Source organism: Lissotriton helveticus, chromosome 7 (genome assembly GCF_964261635.1).
Source record: "Lissotriton helveticus chromosome 7, aLisHel1.1, whole genome shotgun sequence".
NCBI classification, from domain to species: Eukaryota; Metazoa; Chordata; class Amphibia; order Caudata; family Salamandridae; genus Lissotriton; species Lissotriton helveticus.
The window spans coordinates 1,150,647,836-1,150,669,182 of NC_136068.1; the positions used below are offsets into that span (position 1 = coordinate 1,150,647,836).

The 21,347-nt window shown below is 41.6% G+C and overlaps 1 protein-coding gene across 1 annotated transcript in view; it reads left to right on the forward strand.

Moving 5' to 3' along the window:
* Positions 1-21,347, forward strand: part of LOC144770056 (ABC-type organic anion transporter ABCA8-like) — a 2,854,033-nt gene that overhangs the window by 836,138 nt on the left and 1,996,548 nt on the right. Inside the window, exon 11 of the mRNA XM_078654287.1 lies at positions 3,421-3,479. Within this exon, the coding sequence (XP_078510413.1) occupies positions 3,421-3,479 (59 nt within the window). The remainder of the gene's footprint in view (positions 1-3,420; positions 3,480-21,347) is intronic.

Below are 21,347 nucleotides of genomic sequence, written 5' to 3' on the forward strand. Positions count from 1 at the left end.
AGGTTTCAGTTTGGGTTTGTTTAGAGAGCGACTTATTCCAAATGGACATAGAGTTCCTCATCGTTATTGATGCCCCCCGGCTGTGATTCAGCTTGACGTAGCCTCCGGACACGGTCACCTCCTCGGTTACCTTCTGGTATAATTTTGATCCCGTAGAAGCACATCGCTCTCCAATCGCCTTTTTGGCATGTAAGGATATGCTTGGCTGTTGCATATGCCATGTTCGCATTCTTTACTGCACGTATATGTTTGAGTAAACGTTTTTTAGCATGCATGTTGTGCTTCCAATGTATTTCTTACCGCTCTTGCATTCTATCATGTAAATGACAAATTTTGATGTACGGGTTATGTTTTCTTCAATTACCATAGTTTTACCATTTGGTTCCTGAATATTTGCCATATTCTTGCCTATTTTGCAGGCCTTACACGATTTGCATGCTTTGAATCCCTTTTGTTGGTTCGTGAGCCAGTCTGTCTTTGGTTTAGTTTGAAAATGGCTTTTCACTAGCATATCCTTTAAGGAAGTGTTCTTTTGGTAGGTTACAGTTGGTTTATTGCCTACAAGTTTTCCAATATCAGGATCCCCTGAGACGAGATGCCAATATTTCCTCATCTTGTTTACAATGCTTCCACTCTCTTGTTGTTATAAATCGTGGAGGATGTTCTCTGCCGTGTCCTTTGCTTTTTCCATTAGGATTTCAGTTCTGGTTTTTTGATCAGCTCTTTTCTTACATTTATTGAGTATTCGTTCATTGTATCCTCGTACTTTGAATCTGCTTTTGCTTTTTTGTATCTTGTCTTCCGCATCCATTGCTTTTGAACAGTTCCTCTTCATTCTAATGAACTCCCCATAGGGGGTGAAAACTCGGCCACTACTTGTAGAAACCTACCATACCCACACATTTCTGAAAACTAGACCCCAAGGGGAGTACAAGGTGGTGTGACTTGCTTGGTTCCCCATGATGTTTCATTTCATTTCTGTGACATAGACTTCCAGAATCTACAGGGATCCACACATTTTCTACCACCCAGCATTCCCCCAATTTTCTCAAAACACTACCCCACTTGTGTGGCTCAACCCAGTGCCTGAAACACAAAAGGCCCCTAAACCAATGTGGAAACATGGAAATAGGGTTCGCTGTGGTATTTAGGCTCAGCCGCCACATCCTGACCTTTCAAAAAACTAGACATATTGGTGAGTCCAGGGCAATGAGTCTCAAATGGATTCTACAATCTTTTCTTACCCACAATGCCCTGATAAGCTCAAACTTTGCCTAAAATCCCATATTTACCATGCAGTTTTGTGATGTAAACTTCCGAAATCTGCAGGTTTCTAAAAAATTCTTACCAGACAGAATTTCCCCTCTTGTCCCGATAAAATCACTTACCCACTTGTCTGGCTGGGCCTAGTGCCCACAACAGAAATGGATCTAAAGAAGGACAATAGAAGTCCTCTTAAAGAACTTGCACTGTCTTTAGTTTGATCACAGAAGAGTGAGGAAAATGTGTGTTTGTAACCAAGATTAAGACTTACAAGAGCTTCTTATTGAAAAACATCCTTAAGCAATCCCCGCACGTCACACAAACCTGGACCTCTATGTTTCAGAAATGTCCTGGGTCCCAGCTGAGCTAGGGCCCAGAATCCACAGCCACATACATTGCAAAAAATGAGTGGGAAATCTTTATCCGTACATGTTTTTTCCTATCAGAGGCACGAGACCCACCTACCCAAGTGGGTACCTTTTTATCAGGAGATAAAATATATGGTCGGAAATTTGTGGATTTGGGAACTTTTCCTCACAAACATGTGAGGAAATTGTGTGTTTTTAGCCACTATATGAGGTTTGCAAGGGCGTCTGGGTAAGAAAACCTTGTGAGAACACATAAGTCACACCACACTGGACTCCTCTGGGCGTGTAATCTTTAGAAATATCCCGGTATGGTAGGTTTCCCTGAGCAGTGGCTGAGCTATGGCCCAAATATTGTAAAAAAGCACTTTACATTTGTTATTACTAATTGGATTTCTCTACATTTCCATGCCCCCCGAATCAAATGATAATATGGGTAACCACAAGTTCATAGGTGTACAAATAACTCTGTTTCTAAACTCAGTATCTTGTGTAAATTTCAGCAACACATAGGTTTCCTTAATATCCATTTTTCAATGTTTTTATTTTACAATTTGAATTGCTGTATAGTTTGTACACAATGTAAGGTGCAGCTCAATTGTTAGCTCTGGGTGTACCTTATAAATCCCTGCAACCAGAAGAGTCTGTTGGATATAACAGTATATTCCTTTTGTAAATCAACCAATGTGGCAAGAGGTTACAGATGAAAACGTAGTCACCAATGACTGTTTTTATCTGCTCACTATCATAATTTTAAAAGTTTCTTTGGAAAACCCTTTAGGTACACAAATGACACTTGCTGAATTCAGAATGTTGTCTACTTTTCAGATATCTATAGTTTTCTGGGATCACCTATGGTTTTCACACTTGTGTTCACCACTAACTGCAAGTAGACTGAAGCCACAAAAGTTAGAAAAAATGGAATGCCTCTTAGAAAAATGCAAGAACTTTGATTTAAAAAAATGGATACAATTCTGCTTGTTCCTGAAACCTGGGGAAATGGTGATCCAAGTGTAGCAAATATTTTTTAAGGACATTATTTTAAAAAATATATATACGCACAACACTGTTTTCCCATTTTTCTCACAAAAAAGACAATTTAGCTATATTGTGGCAATTTCCTGGTTCCTTCCGGGGAATCTACAACCCCTGAATGCCTTCAGAGTCCTGAGAATGATGGGGAAAAGGCATGCAAATTGGAATGTATACCTTTCCTGGAAAAAACTATTTAAAGCCTTAAGCACAAGCTACCTCAAATATCCGTTAACGGGCTCAGTAGCCGGGGAAGGGGTAGAATCCTTAGCAGTCAAGAGGTAATGATCACAAGCCCTTTATTGCTAACGTAGTATGGTGCTTTGATTAGATCATATGTCATTTAAGTTAGAGATACTGCTATGCAGCACTTACGACTATGCACTTTAGAGGTTTTTTGACTCTCAGTATAACCTGGAGCTCACAGCCGAAGGTTAATTAAAGTTGGCAATGTACACAAATCGAAATAAAGTGTACAGAAGTTGCAATGGTAAGTGATTTTTCCTGCCATATGATCTTCACATCCTGGTTATTCGAGCAGTAGCGACTCCCCACCCTCCCAGCGCCTTGAGACCCTAGCGGGTGAGTAGCGCGCTCTACAAATTTGTATGATTGATTGATTGATTGGTACTGTATATGGTATTTCAACTATCATCGAAATTTGTAAGTGCATATCTTATCATGAATGGGATATTGGATAGTGTTCATGTTTGGCAGTCAATGTTCAAGCTTTTTCTTAATTTTGTGTGTCTACTTTCAGAATCAACAATGTAAAAAAGACCTATAAACAGGAGGACACAAATGTGGAAGCTTTGAAGGGTACGCATAATGTCTTACTTGTATCTTACACTTGATTTAAATGTTAATTGCCCAGTTACCATTTTGCAACAAACATGTACTTTATGTCTGCTACTGTCTTGCTGGAAGCCTAGTCTCGAGTCTACTCTGCATTCTTTGAGAGTGTTGGAGAAGAATATGGTCCCTTTAACACATCATAAATTAATTTAGTAAGAAGAAAGGGAAAACCTCAATGTCAATTGTTTTCTTGTGTTATATTATTCCCACCCAAATTTGATTAGATATTACATACAGAAACCCATGGTGGACTGTCTAGAAGTCTAGTTTTCTCTTGATATACATGCCAGAGCTACTGGAAAATCATCACTCCATACTAAAGAACTATTATACTGTATCCACTCTAATTATTTTAAACAACAGTAATCAGACTGAAAATATACATTCAAGAATATAGAGCACCTGACTCCTCAGAAAGAAAACACTTTCCCTTTGCTTAAAATCTAAACCATGTATGGCATAAAAGCAATGGTTGTGAAATGACTGAAAATTTTTGCAGAATATGATAAATATTTAGCTAAACACTTTTATTTATTTTTTAAATATTTTTATTGGATTTTTTACATATTTATTACCCCCACCTCCCCTGGACAGGTAGACATTCTACATATTAATAACATGTGTTTCTACATTGTTTTTAACATACGTACATACAAAAAATAAGAAACAATAGCATAAATACATGACAGCATCAATATTAATTAGTTTTGTGCGTCTCGCCATTGTGTAAGAGCAGTCCAGATTTTCATGCCTCTTTCGCGTCGCGATCTACCTTTTCGTTTATATATAGCTAGCTCGATGTTATAGACAGCTAAAAGCCTGGCTAACCACTGTTGAAATGAGGGTATTAACGAGTCAAGCCAAGCCGAGGCTAGGCATAGCCGTAGAACTGCCATAGCAATGAATATAAAACCGTGACCACTCTCAAGGTTATCTGGATCTCCCACCCCCAGTACTATTGCTTCATGTGACAAAATAACACGTCTACAAAGAACTGAACTTAAGAATCTCTCTATTTCTTGTATTAAAGGTAGTATCACTGGACAAGAGGCAAAAATGTGAACAGAATCTGCTTTAAATAAATTACATCTCGGGCAACGAGTCCCTTTGCCAGTTCCCCATTTTGCAATCTTATCCGGCGTATAGTAGAGAAAGAAGCAGGTTTTGTAAAATTGTGCTTGGAGTTTGGTTGAGATAAGAATAGTTTGGGCTAACTGATAGGAGTATAGAAATCCTTCCTTAGAAATATTAAGTTTACTTTGCCACTTCATTGCAGTTTTATCTAAATCGTCTGGGAGCGTATCCAGTAGTAAACCATACACCCCGCCTATTGAGTCTTTCTTAGAGTGTATAATTATCTCTACTACTGTACATTTTTCAACAGGTGTCCTTGCCCCCAGTTTATGAATTAAAAAATCCCTTATTTGGAGGTACTTGAAAAAGTCCCGCCAATCTAAGTCAAATTCTTCCTTCAGAATATTAAAGGATTTAGGGCCAGATGTAGGTAGGGTTTTACCGGTCGGTAACGGCCGAATTCGGCCGTTACCGACCGGTATTTGGCATTTGATATGTAGGGGCAGGTAAACAGGGAAAATCGGTAATTTTACCGATTCGGTAAATATACCGGTCGGTAAATTTACCGACCGGTATATTTACCGAATCGGTAAAATTGATATGTAGGTGGGACTCTTCTGAGTCCCACAAGGCCTACAAAATCGGTATTTTACCATCAAATTGTATTTGATGTTAAAATACCGATTCAGGTGTGCATGCACATGTGTGCATGCACACCTGTGCCATATGACAGGCAGACCTGCCCTTAGGGCAGGTCTGCCTGCCATATGGCCCCCGAACCTTTTGTGGGGGTGCTAGAGGGTGTCAAAGTGACACCCCCTGCACCCTTGTCAAAATCGGTATTTACCGAATCGGTAAATACCGACCGGTAATGCCCATTCATTCCTATGGGCTTCAAAGCCCATAGGAATGAATGGAATTTACCGAATCGGTAAATACCGATTCTTAACGATTCGGTAAATGGAACATCTGGATGTTCCTACATACCCCCACTTCTTATTTACCGATTCTTAATTACCGAATCGGTAAAATTCGGTAATTAAGAATCGGTAAATAAGTTTTACCTACATCTGGCCCTTAGGGCCAGATGTAGGTAGGGTTTTACCGGTCGGTAACGGCCGAATTCGGCCGTTACCGACCGGTATTAGGCATTTGATATGTAGGGGCAGGTAAACAGGGAAAATCGGTAATTTTACCGATTCGGTAAATATACCGGTCGGTAAATTTACCGACCGGTATATTTACCGAATCGGTAAAATTGATATGTAGGTGGGACTCTTCTGAGTCCCACAAGGCCTACAAAATCGGTATTTTACCATCAAATTGTATTTGATGTTAAAATACCGATTCAGGTGTGCATGCACATGTGTGCATGCACACCTGTGCCATATGACAGGCAGACCTGCCCTTAGGGCAGGTCTGCCTGCCATATGGCCCCCGAACCTTTTGTGGGGGTGCTAGAGGGTGTCAAAGTGACACCCCCTGCACCCTTGTCAAAATCGGTATTTACCGAATCGGTAAATACCGACCGGTAATGCCCATTCATTCCTATGGGCTTCAAAGCCCATAGGAATGAATGGAGCATTACCGGTCGGTATTTACCGAATCGGTAAATACCGATTCTTAACGATTCGGTAAATGGAACATCTGGATGTTCCTACATACCCCCACTTCTTATTTACCGATTCTTAATTACCGAATCGGTAAAATTCGGTAATTAAGAATCGGTAAATAAGTTTTACCTACATCTGGCCCCTAATCCCCTGAGTAGAGTAGAAATCCCCTAATTGTGTTATTCCTAGATTATACCATTTGTTTACACAGTTATCCTTAAAAATCATTGGAGGAAGAATAGGATTATTCAGAGCTGGAGTATAATATGAGATTGGTCCTATTCCTAGTATTTTCTTTACGACCTTCCATACTTTAAAACTACTATAAAGTGTCTTAAATTTTACTTTTTTGTGATAGCTGTCGTGAGTGTGCCTCCAGAAATAACCATAGCTGGCATTCCCCACTAGTAGCTGGAAGATTGAAGCGGTATGTTCCTCTGAGTTTTCTCCCCCTTGCAGTAATTCCTTACTATAGAGCAAAACGCATGCCCAGTAATATCTCCTTAAATTGGGAAGAGCTAGCCCACCTCTGTTCTTAGGAAGAGTAAGATATTTATACGCCCGGCGGGGTTGTGCATATGACAATATAAATCTAGAAAAGGTACGCTCTATTGCAGTGAACCACTGAGTAGAGAACTCTAGACACACAGCCCTAAATAAGTATAGTATTTTGGGAAAGTACACCATTTTAATTGCATTTGCCCTCCCAATAATAGATAAGTGGAGATTATCTAAACGTCGTAAATCCTTTTGTATTGTATTCAACATTGGCCTAAGGTTTATGTCCACTACTTTCTCCAGCTTTGAGGAAATTGTAACTCCCAAGTATGTCGCTCCCTTCACTACCCTTAGATCGTCCATGGCAATTTTTGAGTTCAGAACAATTTGTGTCTTACTTTCGTTTAGCGCATAGCCAGAAACCAACCCAAATTTCCTGGCTTCCGCCTCGATAGTCAGCATGGCTGTAATGGGATCTGCCGTGACTATGGCAATATCATCAGCATATGCTAATGTTTTTGTAGCATATCCCTGTGATATAATAGGTATTATATTGCTGTTTTTCTCGAGATAGCGAATAAAGGCATCTATGTATATTGCAAAGAGCAATGGAGAGCATGGGCACCCCTGGCGAGTTCCCCTGGAAATAATAATTTCCTTGGTTAAGCTTCCATTAACGGATACAACGGCACTAGGTTTAATATACATTTTTTGTATCGCCTGTATAAATTTAGTCTGAAATCCCATTATCACCATTGCTTTCCAGAGAAACTGCCAGGAGACCCTATCAAAAGCCTTCTCTGCATCGCATCAATCAGAATTAGGGCCATAGGGTCTCCTGTAGTTTCTGTTCCATCAAAGAGCGTAATCACTCTCTGGATATGATTTATTGTTGACCTTCCCGGAACAAAACCGCGCTGACTTTTGGCTATTACCTGGTGTATTATAGGTGCAATTCGATTTGCCAAAATTTTAGAATACATTTTCGAATCAGCATTTATTAGAGTTATAGGGCGATAAGACCCTAGATGTTCTGGGGGTTTCCATTTTTTAGCAAAAATTACAATTTTGGCTCTAGACCAAGAGTTGGGCGGTTCACCCCCGGAAAAGATATGGATAATTAGATCACTTAAAACATGTTTAATTTCGTCTATAAATGTAGCATAGAACTCTGAGGGGATACTATCCAGACCTGTTGCCTTCCCTTTCGGGAGGCTCTTAACTGCAGTTAAAACCTCTTCCATACTAGGAGCTTCTTCTAGTGTCTGCTGTGTATTTATCTCAAGGCTCACGCCCTCATAATTCTCTAAGTACCTTGCAATTTCGATTGTGTCCCCTTTGCAATTCTCCATATATAGTTCTTTATAAAACCTCCAAAATGCTTGCCTGATCTGCTCTGAGTCTTTTATCTGCCCTACCACAGGATCTATAATCTCCCTAATCAAGTTTGCGTTGACCTGTTCTCGCATTCGCACGGCCAATTGGTGACCCACTTGCTCATTGACCTCATAAATTAATTATTTTTGTGCCGTGGCTTTCCGTATTGCCTTATCCGTATATATATTCGTAATTGCTGCCTTTGCAATTGCAACTTTGGCTAAGATGCTAGAGATATCCCCAGTAGTATCCCTATAATTGGTGGCATTAACGAGTCCTACTTCTGCTAACATAAGCTCTTCCTGCAGCATCCGTATTTCTTCTTTCTCTTGCCTGTTGGACCTAAGTGAATATGACAACGTCTCGTCCCGAACCCCGGCTTTCAAAGTATCCCATACTACCTCTATTGACATGCTACCAATGTTTTCGGCTAGGAACTTGGGGATCCAGTCTTTCATATAGAGGCGATACTGAGGATCATTCAGTAATGCTTTTTCGAATGTCCATTGCTTAGGCTCTAATTTAGTTGGTGGAATAGTCAATGTACATAAAAGAGGGTTGTGGTCAGATAATACCCTAGGCAATTTAGCTGTATGGCAATTCTTAATTAGTGAGTTTGAAAGTAATATGTAATCAATTCTGCATGCGTACGGTGTGGGTTTGAATAAAAGGTGTAGCCAAGGTCACCAATATTAGTATTATAAGTTTACCAGCTATCCACAAGTCCATGTACAAGACACAAATCCTTAAGAGAGAGCGAAATACTTTGGGTTTACGACCTTTATACACCCAGTCATCATTTAGGGACCAATTTGTCGGGAGGTTGATATTGAAGTCCCCACAAACCATCACCGGAAGAGACCAATGCGACAATTCATTGGAGACCTCATTAAAAACCCCAGGGTCATCTGTGTTACTCCCGTAAATAGCACAAATTGTCAATTTCTGCCCTGTCTGGTAACTGCATTCGGTGATAGCCCAACGGCCAAACTTATCAGTTTTAGATTTTATAGTTTTTAGATTTATTAAACACCATTCCACTCCCTTTAGCCAGAATAGCAACACCCCTAATTCTAACACCTTGTGTGGTAGCACACACCAATTTAAACCCTAATGTATTTAACAATTGGCTCTGGGACCCTTCAATATGCGTCTCCTGCATACATATAATATTAGCTCCCCAGTTTTGTAGGCCAATTGCAACTGTTTGTCTTTTTTTAAGATCGTTCAGACCACAAATATTCAAAGATAATATTTTTATCCCAGCCATGCTACTAATAAAAAGGTGCCATAATATTTATCCTGGGGTTTCTGGTTTCCTATGATCCCTGTATGTGGTTCCCTATAAGATTTCTTACTCTGTATGTCTAACCTGTCCTGCCTTCCCCCTTCCCCTTCCCCACCCCCCACCCACCACCACCTTTGAAGGTTACCTGGGCCTATCTGGACCAGGGGTGTGACCTCCACGCTAGCGGGCCCTGTGGACTGGGCTAGATTATAAATATAAGTGATATGCTTATCTGTTGCTGGCTCAGCCAAGAAACCTGATTACTCTCATTACTCTGATAATGTGTCAGACTTAGTTTCAAAGGCTGCCCTGCGATTCAATTTATTGCCCACATTTCCATATGTACATTGAAATGATTAATTCGACCTATCCGCTCCTTCTATCATGCTTCATAGTTAAGATTCTTTCCCTGAGTACCGAGAGCTAGACTCGGAAATTTCACGTAGATAGTCTTCTGCCTGTATTTCATTGTTAAATTGTAGTGCCTTTGAATATTATTTTCAAGCGTGCTGGATTTTGCAAAAATACGTTTGCTCCAAGTTTTTCAAACGGTTCAAATAGCTGACGCATTTTCCATCTTCGCTCCACAGTACCGTGGGCGAAGTCCGGTCTTACAAAGAATTTGAACCCCTTGTAGTCTCTTTGGGTAGTAGGTCTTGCTAGATCGTAAATTTTTTCCCGGAGAAGGAAATTACCAAAGCAGACCAACATTGCCCTCGGATATTCATTTTGCTTGCTGGAATGCTTTGATAGCGTTAAAGGAAAGCGATGTGCCCGCTGTACTTCCCTTTCCATATCCCAGGCCTCCAACTCCGGAAATTATGTTTTGAGAATGTCAATCATTGCCCCTCTGGCGTCGCTACCCTTTGAGTTCTCCGGAATTCCAAGGAATCTCAAGTTATTCCTTCTAGATCATTTTTCCTGATCTTCCATTTTGATCATAAGATCTCTTATTACTCCATCTTGTTCTTTTCCTTTTTTCTGAAGCTTCACGAAATCAGTTTCCAGGTTCTCGGTTCGAGTTTCAACCATGACCATTCTCTCAGAGATCTCAGAACAGATATTGCCCACTTTTTTCACTGCACCTTGTAGTTTTTCAATGGCCAATCGATTCTTTTGGCTGTCCTTCTTCACATCCGTGTGAAAGCTTTTAATCGAACTAAGCACCTGACTCAATGAGGGCTCTGTTGTTTTTTTATATCTATCTGTATTCTCATGTAAGTCCGAAGTTTGACGTGGTGTCTCTCCCGATGTTTTGCTCTTTGGACTCCTTCGGGGAGGATTAGATCTACTTTTAGCATAATCCGTATTATTACCGGGATCTGTGGTTTCTTCATTCAACAAGTTTTGTTCTTTTTTGTTTTTTATCCTTTTTTTCCCCCACTTGCTTTTTTTTCTCCTTGCATTAACTTCGCTAAATAATCTCGAGTCATAGGAGCCGGAGTTCTCCTGTAGTGCGAAATCCATTTGTGCGCTTGGGCTAGATTCTCTTGAATCGCTCAGTTTGCTGGAACCATTTGATTCACTTGAATCGCTTGAGATACACATCCCTATCTCGTATATATCAGATTCGGAGTCTTCATTTGAGAGAGAATGGTTCCCTAAATGCGAATCTTTCCCAACCTGATTCCCAACCTGATTCGGAGATGCAACCTGATTCTGAGAAGGGTTTGGGCCCCCAAACTCTTCGGCTATATTTTCTCCATTAGATTGCTCGGTTAGCTCCTTCTGGTTCGATAGCGTTGTGTCTATTTCTATGGATGCCCTTGTCTCTTTACTCCTTATATTTATTTCAGCATCTGGGTCAGCATTCTGAGTACCTTCGTTGGACCATATAGTCTGCCTTTCCTCCAAGTTGGTTGAGGGCATGCTTTGGACATCTTTGTTGCTACCACTCCGCTCTTTGGAGGTCTTGTTTTGGATTACAATCTGTGTTTTTCCGTTAGTTATTACATCGTTCTGGCCTTCTTTTTGTAAAGGGCTAAATATATTTGAAATTTTTGGTTGGGATGACACATGAGTGCCAGTATTCTTTGCAGATGCTTTAAAATTCTTTATAGACTGTAGTCTCTGTGCTTTTTTGGCCATTAGCTCATCCTCGTCCTCCTCGTTGTACTTAGTTGCTCTCTCTTTCTCTCTCTCTTTCTCTCTCTCTTTCTCTTTTCGTTTAGTTTTTTCCTTTTCCTTTTCCAGTTTTTTTTCAATGTTCTTATCTTTGATTTTTGCCTTTCCTTTTTCTTTTTCCTTTTCTCTTTTTTCTTGCTGCTCTATTCGTGCCGGATCCTTCGCCAGATCTTTCTCCTTTGCCCTGGCTCCTCTAGTCTCCGGGCCTTTATGTCTGTTAGTTGTGTGCTATACAGGTATTGCCTCTATGTCTTCATTCCCAAGATATTGTTTGGTTGGTGTCGATGCCTGCGCCTGCTCTGGTGTCTCTCTCTGTGAGAGCTCACTTACTTCGCCCTCCTTCTCATTTAATGCTATGCCAATTTGGGGTTTCTGTCCTTTCTGTTCTGTCTTCTGTTCCTTCTGTGAGGTAGCCCCTTCATCCTCTCTCATACCCCTTTCCATACCTATAACTTTATTGGACCCTTTATTGGGCGTCACAATCCAATTTACTGGCGTCTGTGAACACTGCAGAACTCCAACTTTAGATTCAGTCTTGTGCCTATAGTAGAATTCTTTCAAAACAGCGTTACCTCTCCTCCAGTATTCTGTACCTCTCAAAAAAAAAAATTTTAAGCAAATAATTTTCTCTGTAGTCTTTGAGATAATTAAGTCTCCATGTGAGAGGCCAGTGACACGAGGGTGGCGCCTAATTACTTGATGATGATTAATTTGAGGCTTGACAAGTATATCAGGTATGAATACCACTATAGAATTTTGTGAAGTGACAGGTAGTGCTTTCAAAACAGGTACAGGTAAGACTGATGAGCCAGTCACAAGTCCGAAGGAAAGCCTCTCCCCCCCTGTTTTAAATCTGCTTCTCAGCAGCACCATTCGTTCTGTGCCGGCGTCTCCCTGGAAACAGAGCACGTGATGCACGTGATGCTCACTGTGGAGCTATAGGCCCATATCTCTGTGTCTGCAGATGATGCCTCCGCCCATAATCCAAGACGAGCAGACGAGCAGACGAGCAGCCGATGGACTGAGGCTTCAGTGCAGCAGAGAAGGGTAAGAGAGGCAAGGTCTGAAAGCGCTTCCTGCACTGTTAGAAAAACGCTTTTTTAGCAAGGTCTGAAAGCGCTTCCTGCACTGTTGGAAAAACACTTTTTTTTTAGCAACTTAAAGCAGGCAAGAGCAAAGTCACAAAAGTCACAAAATATATGTTCTAATATGGTTGTAAAGAATATAAAGAGCCACTTGCGGTTTTCTGACTGGTCCGGTGTAATTGTCATGCACTATCAAGTAATGTGCTGCTCAACCCGACTTGTCATTCACCACACCTCTCTTTCGATAACAGTGTGCATAGTATTCAGCATTCAGAACTCCGAAATCTCTGCAGCAGACAGCAGACATCAAACAGGTCAGGCCAGGTCAGGCCAGGGCCAAGGCTCAACACTGCGATATCTCACAGTTGACAACCGGAGCCCAAGTCGAAGTCCCCCAGAGTCTTTTCGAATGAAGCAATCAAAAAGCAAGCGGATACAAAATGCAGAAGTGTGGTATCTGCATCATCGTTTTCTTTTTCTTTTTCCGAATTCAGTATTCTGAAAGCATCTCTCTAAAAAAAAAAACAGCCCAGCACAGCAGAGCACTGCCACTGCAACCGCTCATGCTGACGCCATCTTGCCTTCGATCCGGGCCTAAACACTTTTAAAGGAAAATGGGCTTGTTGGTTTCTCAGACAATTTATTCATAGATATTTGTCCAAATAATGTCCCTGCGAATGAATCTCTTCCATGAATAAATTATGCTAATATGGTTAATGCTAAATTTTAAATAGCACCATTTTTAAAGCAATCCACACATCCACAAATAGGCTCTGGATCTGTCTGTTTTTACCAATCTGGCAGAAATGTAGCAACTGAGAAGTGTAGAGCTGTATATAAAGGTATACCTGATTGCACAAGGTTGAGTGGGGTGCCTATGAAACAATTTGCCATCATATGCAAAGAAAAGAATGGCGATAGTGAAGAGTTTCTTAGCTACAGGTTCACAGTCTTGTGAAGCTGGGAAGTTCATATCAATAATTAATGTTTGTCCTTGAAGCGATGAGTCTTTTTTTTCTACATGAATCTTATATATATATTGTAGGAAAGCAGGATCCGCTTCTTATGGTTACCCCCACTTTTTACTTGATGTGATGCTGTGATGCTGTTTTTGACTAGTCTGACTGGGATCCTGCTAATCAGGACACAGTCTATCTGCTTTCTCCCTAAACAGTTGTGTTCAGTACCTACATACATCACCAATTGGATACTGGGATACCCTTGTCAGTCCATAGTATATGGTACCCATGTACCCAGGGCATAGGTACCCTAGAGGTCCCCCATGGGCTGAAGCATGTATTATGCCACCCATGGGAGACCATTCAAAATGGAACTACAGGCCGCCCATTGCAGCCTGTGTAAGTTGGTGCTTGCACCACTTACTAAAGATATAGGTTTACTATACATAAGGCTCACTGCATTTAAAACCTATCAATCACCCCTGTAGCAGGTCTTTTCAATCCTGAGGGTAGGGAGCTTGGTTCTAAGTGAGAGGGTGCCTCTGCATGAGCAGGACACCCCTGCAGTCTACGGAGTCCATTGTCCCAGGTTGTCAGTGAAGCAGCCATATACTATATAGAGGGGCACCATGTAATTATGCGAACACCATCTTGAAACTGGCTGCTACGAATAATATCATGTTTGGTATCAAACATGTTGGAATCATACCCCCACACAGTAACCTGGAGGTATGATTCCAAGTGCAGGAAGAGCCCTTAGGCTCTCAGTGTTCCCGGTACCAACCTACTAGTCCCGGACAGAAAAATGTTTGCTGCCGACCAGAGACACATATCTGCCCTCCTGCTGCTGAGCCAAACTTGAGCAGAGGAAGATGAAACAATAGGCATCCTATCACAGGGAGGTGTGACCACCTCCCAGGCAGGATTTAGTGTATTAGGGCTGGGTGGGTGTGTAGTCTGCATAAGGGGCACATTTGGTGTCCCTCTGCATAGTCAAGTTCAAACCAGTCCTAGAAGCCATTGGCTCCCGCTCTGGTGCGAAAATGGACAAAGGACATGGGAGTAAACTCCTCCCTGTCCTCCCCAGAATTATCCCAACCCTTTCCCTTTCTCTAGGGTACTTAAGGGCTTACCTGGGTGTAGGTCACTAGATTCATCATGGGATAAGATTCAGATCAGCCACCACTGCACTTCTACCGTCTGGGCCCTCTGGACTTCAGTTGGGTCTGACTTCATCTCCCTTTCAGTCTGCTGCATCATCTGTGCCTGTACATCATACAGGAACCTTTGAAGGCATTTGAGGCATCAAGGACAACCAAAGTAATCTACCTTGGAGTGAAGGAGTTACTCCCCTGCATTCGCAGGCACCACAGTTTTGTCAACCAGTCTGGAGATCCCAAGCTCCTCCTGACTCCGCGGGCTCTGTGACACAGGTGGTGATTTTCCTCAGGTCCCGAGGCCTGCTCTACCCTCTTACCACGTTTGAGGCCAATAGTCCTTGGTGGGGTTGCAATAACCGAAACCCCTGTGTACTGTGTCCAACTTGCAGTTGCAAAGGCTTGTTGGTCTCTTTGCAAGAAGAACTTCAGGCTCCAAGTAGCCCCAACCTCAAGCATCTCCTGTGACCAGAATCTTTACCCACACCCCATTGTGTGCATCATGGCTTGCATCTTTTGGTGAGCTGCTTGAGGTCCTTTCGCAACTCCAGTGCCTCTGGCCTGTGGGTCCATTTGAGGGTCACCTTTGTTTTCTACAGGCTCCCCTGATTGCTCAGGCCTGTTCTGACTCCCCTGCTTGTGGTGAGTCCTCACAGTGTACTTTCTTAGCTTCCCGCATGGGCTGTATTTGCCAAGGCTTGTTGGTGCTCCCGCCGGACACCAACCCCTCAGCACTCAACATCCTTAGTGGGACTGCTCGTATCCAGCTCCTGGTCATCCTCAGCTTCGCATGTTCCCTACAGCTGCAGAGTAAAGGTCCTCATCAACTTCCCTGAAGCTCCTCTTCACTCCTAAGTGACCCAGACTCTGTCCCCTCTGCTTTCAGGTACTCCTTGACAAGAATCTACATTTGGATTCCCACGGACACTTTCTCCTCTTTCAGCAGTGGCCCTTTTCCAAAGTCCTCCATTGGGTTCGATGGCGGTTTCCGACACCACTCCACGGGTGGGGTGACTCTCCAACCTTCTGTCTTCCACGGGGTTTCTTCAGGGTCCACTCGGAAGGGTCCTTAACCTTTAAAAATCCAACCACGACTTACGCGTCGAGTTCTACGGAGCCCGCGGTCGTGTTCACACACTGCATGATACAACAAATTTGGGTGTAAATATAAACAAACCCCCATACTGTTGGGAAATGTAGCTTTGATGTATGAACTATAATTATGTAGATTGTACAAGTGTCTTAGCAGCAAACAATGACATTTAGATCATAATGATGTTGATGTATTTTAGTTCATTTGCCAAAAAACTACTAGTCTGTCTTTACTCACATTGGTTTTTGTATTTCTCACGTGACACGCTACCAATTGGTATTTAAAAATGGTTGAAAACTTTATTGATCTCTTGGTGAGCAAGCCTGACAACAGCCGTTAAATAAATAAATTTCATGGCTTAGGACAAGGCGTCGTCATCCTTGGGTTCACGAGGGACAATGATTTTATATATATATATATATATATATATATATATATATATATATATATATATATATATATATATATATATATATATATATATATCCACCAAAACTCCTTTCTTGTGAAAATGAGCAGAGACCACCACGGGGAACACTTTGGAAGCCGTTTTTATTCTTGACATGGCGAATGCATTTCGGCAATTCTATCTGCCTTCATCAGAGCCCAAGACTCCAGGAGGCTTTCCACAACATGAACTCGAATCCTGCTGCCCTCTTATAGGTCAAGGGCAAACTCCGCCCCCGTGAATGCTTGCACACCTGTCCGCAGTCCACTCAGTGCTTGTGGACCGCAACACCCAGAATGCTTCAGCCCAGTCCAGGTAGGTGTTGCATGGGGAGTTTACACGTTGTTGTGGGTTTAGCAGAATAGTTTGTTTTGAAGGGAAAAGCGCAATCTTCCTGCTTGTTGGAAAAACAAAACACTTCCTTAGGTCCCTGAACAGCCTTGGAATCCGGGTATAATGTTGAGCAGGGGCAGCAATGTGAATACACGCCGCCCAGAATGCAGTTAAATAACCGCATTACCACCTTCACGTTTCCCAAACACCATGACGGGCCCCGTCCTTCCAATTACTTGGAGCCAAAGATAGCCGCAGTTGCAGCCAAAAGCCAGTGACGTCAGGGCCAGCTTACAAGGCGGGGTTCTCTGTACTGTATCTCTGGCTGACACAGAAAAATGTCCACCAAAACTCCTTTCTTGCAAAAATGAGCAGAGACCACCACAGGGAACACTTTGGAAGCCCTTTTTATTCTCGATATATATATATATATATATATATATATATATATATATATATATATATATATGTATTGTGAGAGTGCCGGCTCCTGCAGTGTCCCAGGCTGTCCATCCCACCCTCCCATAGCAAGGAAATCTGTTCTCTCTTTCAAAATCTAAATCAGATTGCTTTTTCACATGGGGAGCTGGATGTTAGTAGCTCTCTATGTGGAAAAGCAATGCCGGCATAGAAGTTGTGCACCAAAGGCGCCGGAGTCGTGCACCCTACAGATTATGAGTCGTGCATACAGCACATGAACACCAGGGGGGCGCACTGAGCACTGCGCTGGGTGCGCGACTTCTAATTTTACCAGAAAAAAATAGCCCCTATCAGTAATTTCTAATATCCCCAGGGACCCCATCCCCCGGGGCTTACATAAAATGCTCGGGACCGTGGGGGGAGGCAGAATGCCCCCACAGTCCCAGCCGGCTACCTGCGTCCTTCGGGAGCCGGCATTGCTTTTCCTCATAGGGAGATGCTAACTTGCATGTGGAAAAGTTATCTGGTTTGGATTTTGAAAGTGAGAACAGATTTCACTGTTCTGTCTTTCAAAATGCAAACCAAGTTTGCTATGGGAGGGCGGGAGCCGCGAGACTCCCGCCCTCTCACAGCAAACAGCAGTGTCCCGGTGTAGGCACCCTGGGACACTGCAGGAGCCGGCCCTGGGGGGGTGGAGGTCCCCAGGGCCCCCGAGGGCTCCAGGCGGAGGGCCACGCAGCCTCCCTCCCACAATACACAAAGGCCGTGGGTGGTGATTCCCGGGGCATGAGGGGGGTCATTGAGGCCCTTCCACTTCTAGTTTTGCGTGGGGGGGCCTTGGAGCCCACTCCAACCATTTATTTTATAGCTCTGGGGGGTGGCTCTCACTGTTGCATAGCAAACAGGAATGTTAAGAAAATCTTCCGGTAAGATAGCAAAGGATTTTGAAGGCCATTTTCGGAGTTTTTGTTGTAGGTTGCAGCCGTTAAAGCAGCAACAATTTTCACTCTGTCTTTGGAAATATGCCACTAAGTTTTGTAACGTCGACAATCTCGTCTCCAATCTAAATAGGCACGAAGTATTTATTGAAGTGCATTGTGAATCGTGAAGCAACTCTGTCTAATTGTGATCGATAAAGAATTGAAAGAGTTGTGTACTTCTTTTGCTTGCTCGTAATGTGCATAGGGGCAGATTTACAAGTTCATTGCGTTACTGTTGCATCATTTTTAAGATGGGAAAAGTGACGCTAAAGTGGCTCAAGGGGCTTGTAAATCTGCTACACAGTGTTCTGTCTTACTTTGCTTTCCTTTCTGTCATGTCGAGGAGCCTGGGTATATATAACAGTTTCTGTACAGCCAGTACCTTTCAACCCTACCCCCAAACTGCTTACTGCCTGTTACCATAGTAACAGTTCATGGAACACTTAAGTGAGCACAGAGGATAGAAGTTCACCACACTATGTTGCTAATCAAAACAGTTACTGTGCTGGAGTTTTAAAAGTTTTCCATAGGAACCGTTAGTCGTAGAAGAAGTCAGTGGAAAATATAATAAAAATAATAGCGGGGTTTCGCTGGGACCTCACAGTCCCGGGGCTTCACTCATGTTGGGAGGGGGGTGCAGTAGGCTGTGTAAATTATATTGGGAAAACAACAATGCGGCTTATTGTGACTTTTCTTTAATATAATGTGGAATAATATTTATTTATTAGGCAGTGTTCACTTTTGGTACGGATAGAGTCACTTTGTTACTGGAAATGTATTAATATGTAAGACGGCAAGTTCTGTATGTGTGCGTGGAACAAATATAATGTTTAATTGGCTAAACTGTTCCAACAACAAGCTTAATGTTCATTGGGTGCGAACTATTGAAAGTACAAGTGTTTTTGCAATTCACTTCTGCTCCGGAGAGTAGCAAGGACTTCTAATTGGCCTACATGTTGTAAGGAGGACTTTCCTAAGCTTTATGTTGGTTGGTTGCAAACTATTGAAAGTAGAAGTGTTGCCAGGCATTTACTTCAGCTCTGCGGAGTAGGAGGGACATCTGATTTGCTGACGTGCTCTTAGGAGGACTTTCCCAAGCTTATTGTTGATTAGCTGTAAACTGCTGAAAGTAGAAGTGTTTTCAGCGATTTCTTCCCTCTTCGCGGAGTATTAGGGACGTTTCATTGGGTAACGTGTTCCAAACGGGACCTTACGAAGCTCAATGTTCATTGCCTATGAAGCATTCAAAGTAGAAGTTGTAGCAGTCATTCCTTCCTCCTCCGTGGAATAACATGGACATTTTATTGGCTAAAGTGTTTCGAGCACAAGTTTGCTCCTTATTGGGTGGCAACGGTTCACTGTAATCAGTGATTTTCTGATGCACTTGCAAAGGAGTATGGGAAAAGAAAGTAGTAGAGGGGAGGTTAGGGACACTATTAACTCTGTACAGTGGTCACAAGGTGGTGGACAGGGATTATGAAGGTAAAAATTGTTTTTATATGTGTTAAGGGCCATTTATATAATTGGTGTGTGGTGTACAAATCGCGGTGGAAAAATGACAGTGTCTTGCGGTGCTTTTTTTAATCTAGTTTGCGGGTGGGTTACTTCCCAGGAGCACTATTTACTTAGAATGTGGTGTTTACTTTTCTGATGGGAGGTGTGATTGCACAGCAAAAATTTCAGTCTAGGTTTGAAACTGTTTTTATTCAGCAAACACAAATAAACTTTCTTCAGAAACTGAGGCTGTATATATGAAAGGGGTGACAATTAAAAATGAAATTTCATAAAATATCAGTTAAGCGTGGCCATACCCTCCTTTTTTCTACTATAGTTTGTAAAAGTGTTGCCCCATATTCTTGATCATGTAAGAGGGCATCAGTTACTTTTAGATAAAGTAGAATAGAAGTGCTACAACCAACACTCCCGCACTACATTATCTGATGCCAGGAGAACTAGTAAAAAACAGTTAAATACAAGTGACTTTATATTACATAGAAATGTATGCATTATTATTTTTCAAATTTGTATTCTGTAGAGTTCTGGAACGTTATGTCATAGTGCTTAGAGGTCGCACACTGTTCCACTAACACATCACATACTCAATAAAGAATATATAGGATGGTACTGTTATACAGAACTGGTCCTATATAATTTTTTAGGGAGACGGTGAATTGGAACCGCAAATGAGAAGAATAGAAATTAGAAAATAACATTTAGAAATGTAGGGTTTATGAACTATTTAAAGTAACAAAGTATGTATGAAAGCTATATTTCTTATTCTGTAATTTTCGCAAAATATGCTCCCAGAAAAATATATCTGATCAAGTACGTTCTAATGTATCCTAAGCTGTATTACAGATGGCGCTGAACAATCTCCTATTCCTTTTCTGTAACAATAGAACAATCTATTACAATATAACGATTGATACCATTGTTACAATAAAAAGAAAAGGAAAATAAAGTTATCTATTTAACAGAACATCCATAACGAAATACTATCGAGCAGTAATTATTTTCTGAGCTTCTTTTCTCCGGGAGGTCAAAAAGTTTGATCTTTGTGGCGACGCGTCATAAACTCCTCTGAGATCAGGACTGTGAAAATTATAATATAGATATTCACAGTATATGATCAAAAGGGGCGAACAGACTAAAAACCAGAAGCTGGTGACGTTGCTTACATATCTTTACTCTTTGTGACGACGGGTCATGAACTCCACTGAGATTAGCATAACTTTAATATTATAATATACATATTAACAGTATATAATCCCTAGGGGAAAACACACTAACAACTGGAACGTGGTGACCTTGATTGTAAATGTTTAGGGTTTGCGCCGACAGGTCACCAACACCTCTGAAGCGAAGTACAGTGTCAATATTATAATATAAGTTATCTAAAAGAGGATTCCCTTTGAGCACAGGCTCTTATCACATGAGGCCTTTTGTTTCATTAGACCTTGTCCAGACAAGCCACAACCTATATTTAAAACATACAAATCAAGCAAACAGGATAAAACTGAAGTTAAAAATTGTAACAATTATTTTATTTAAACATATATAAACAATATAAATGATTCATACATTAAAAATCAATTATCTCACAATATGTTACTGTCCTACACAATACATTCATATCTCTTATTTCACAAAAATACAAGAAAGAGAATACATCCGCAATACAGAGAAAACACAAAATCAGACAGTTGCCTTTGTCATCAATTTGACAGATCCTTTTACATATGCAGATGCAATCTGGCCACACTCTGATTTGTACGGTCCCACAACAGCATAGCAACAGGATTATGTCATCATAAAAAACGTTGACGCGTTTCGATGTTTTTTTTCCTTTACTCCATCTTTATCAAGACTTTAAATTAACCCTG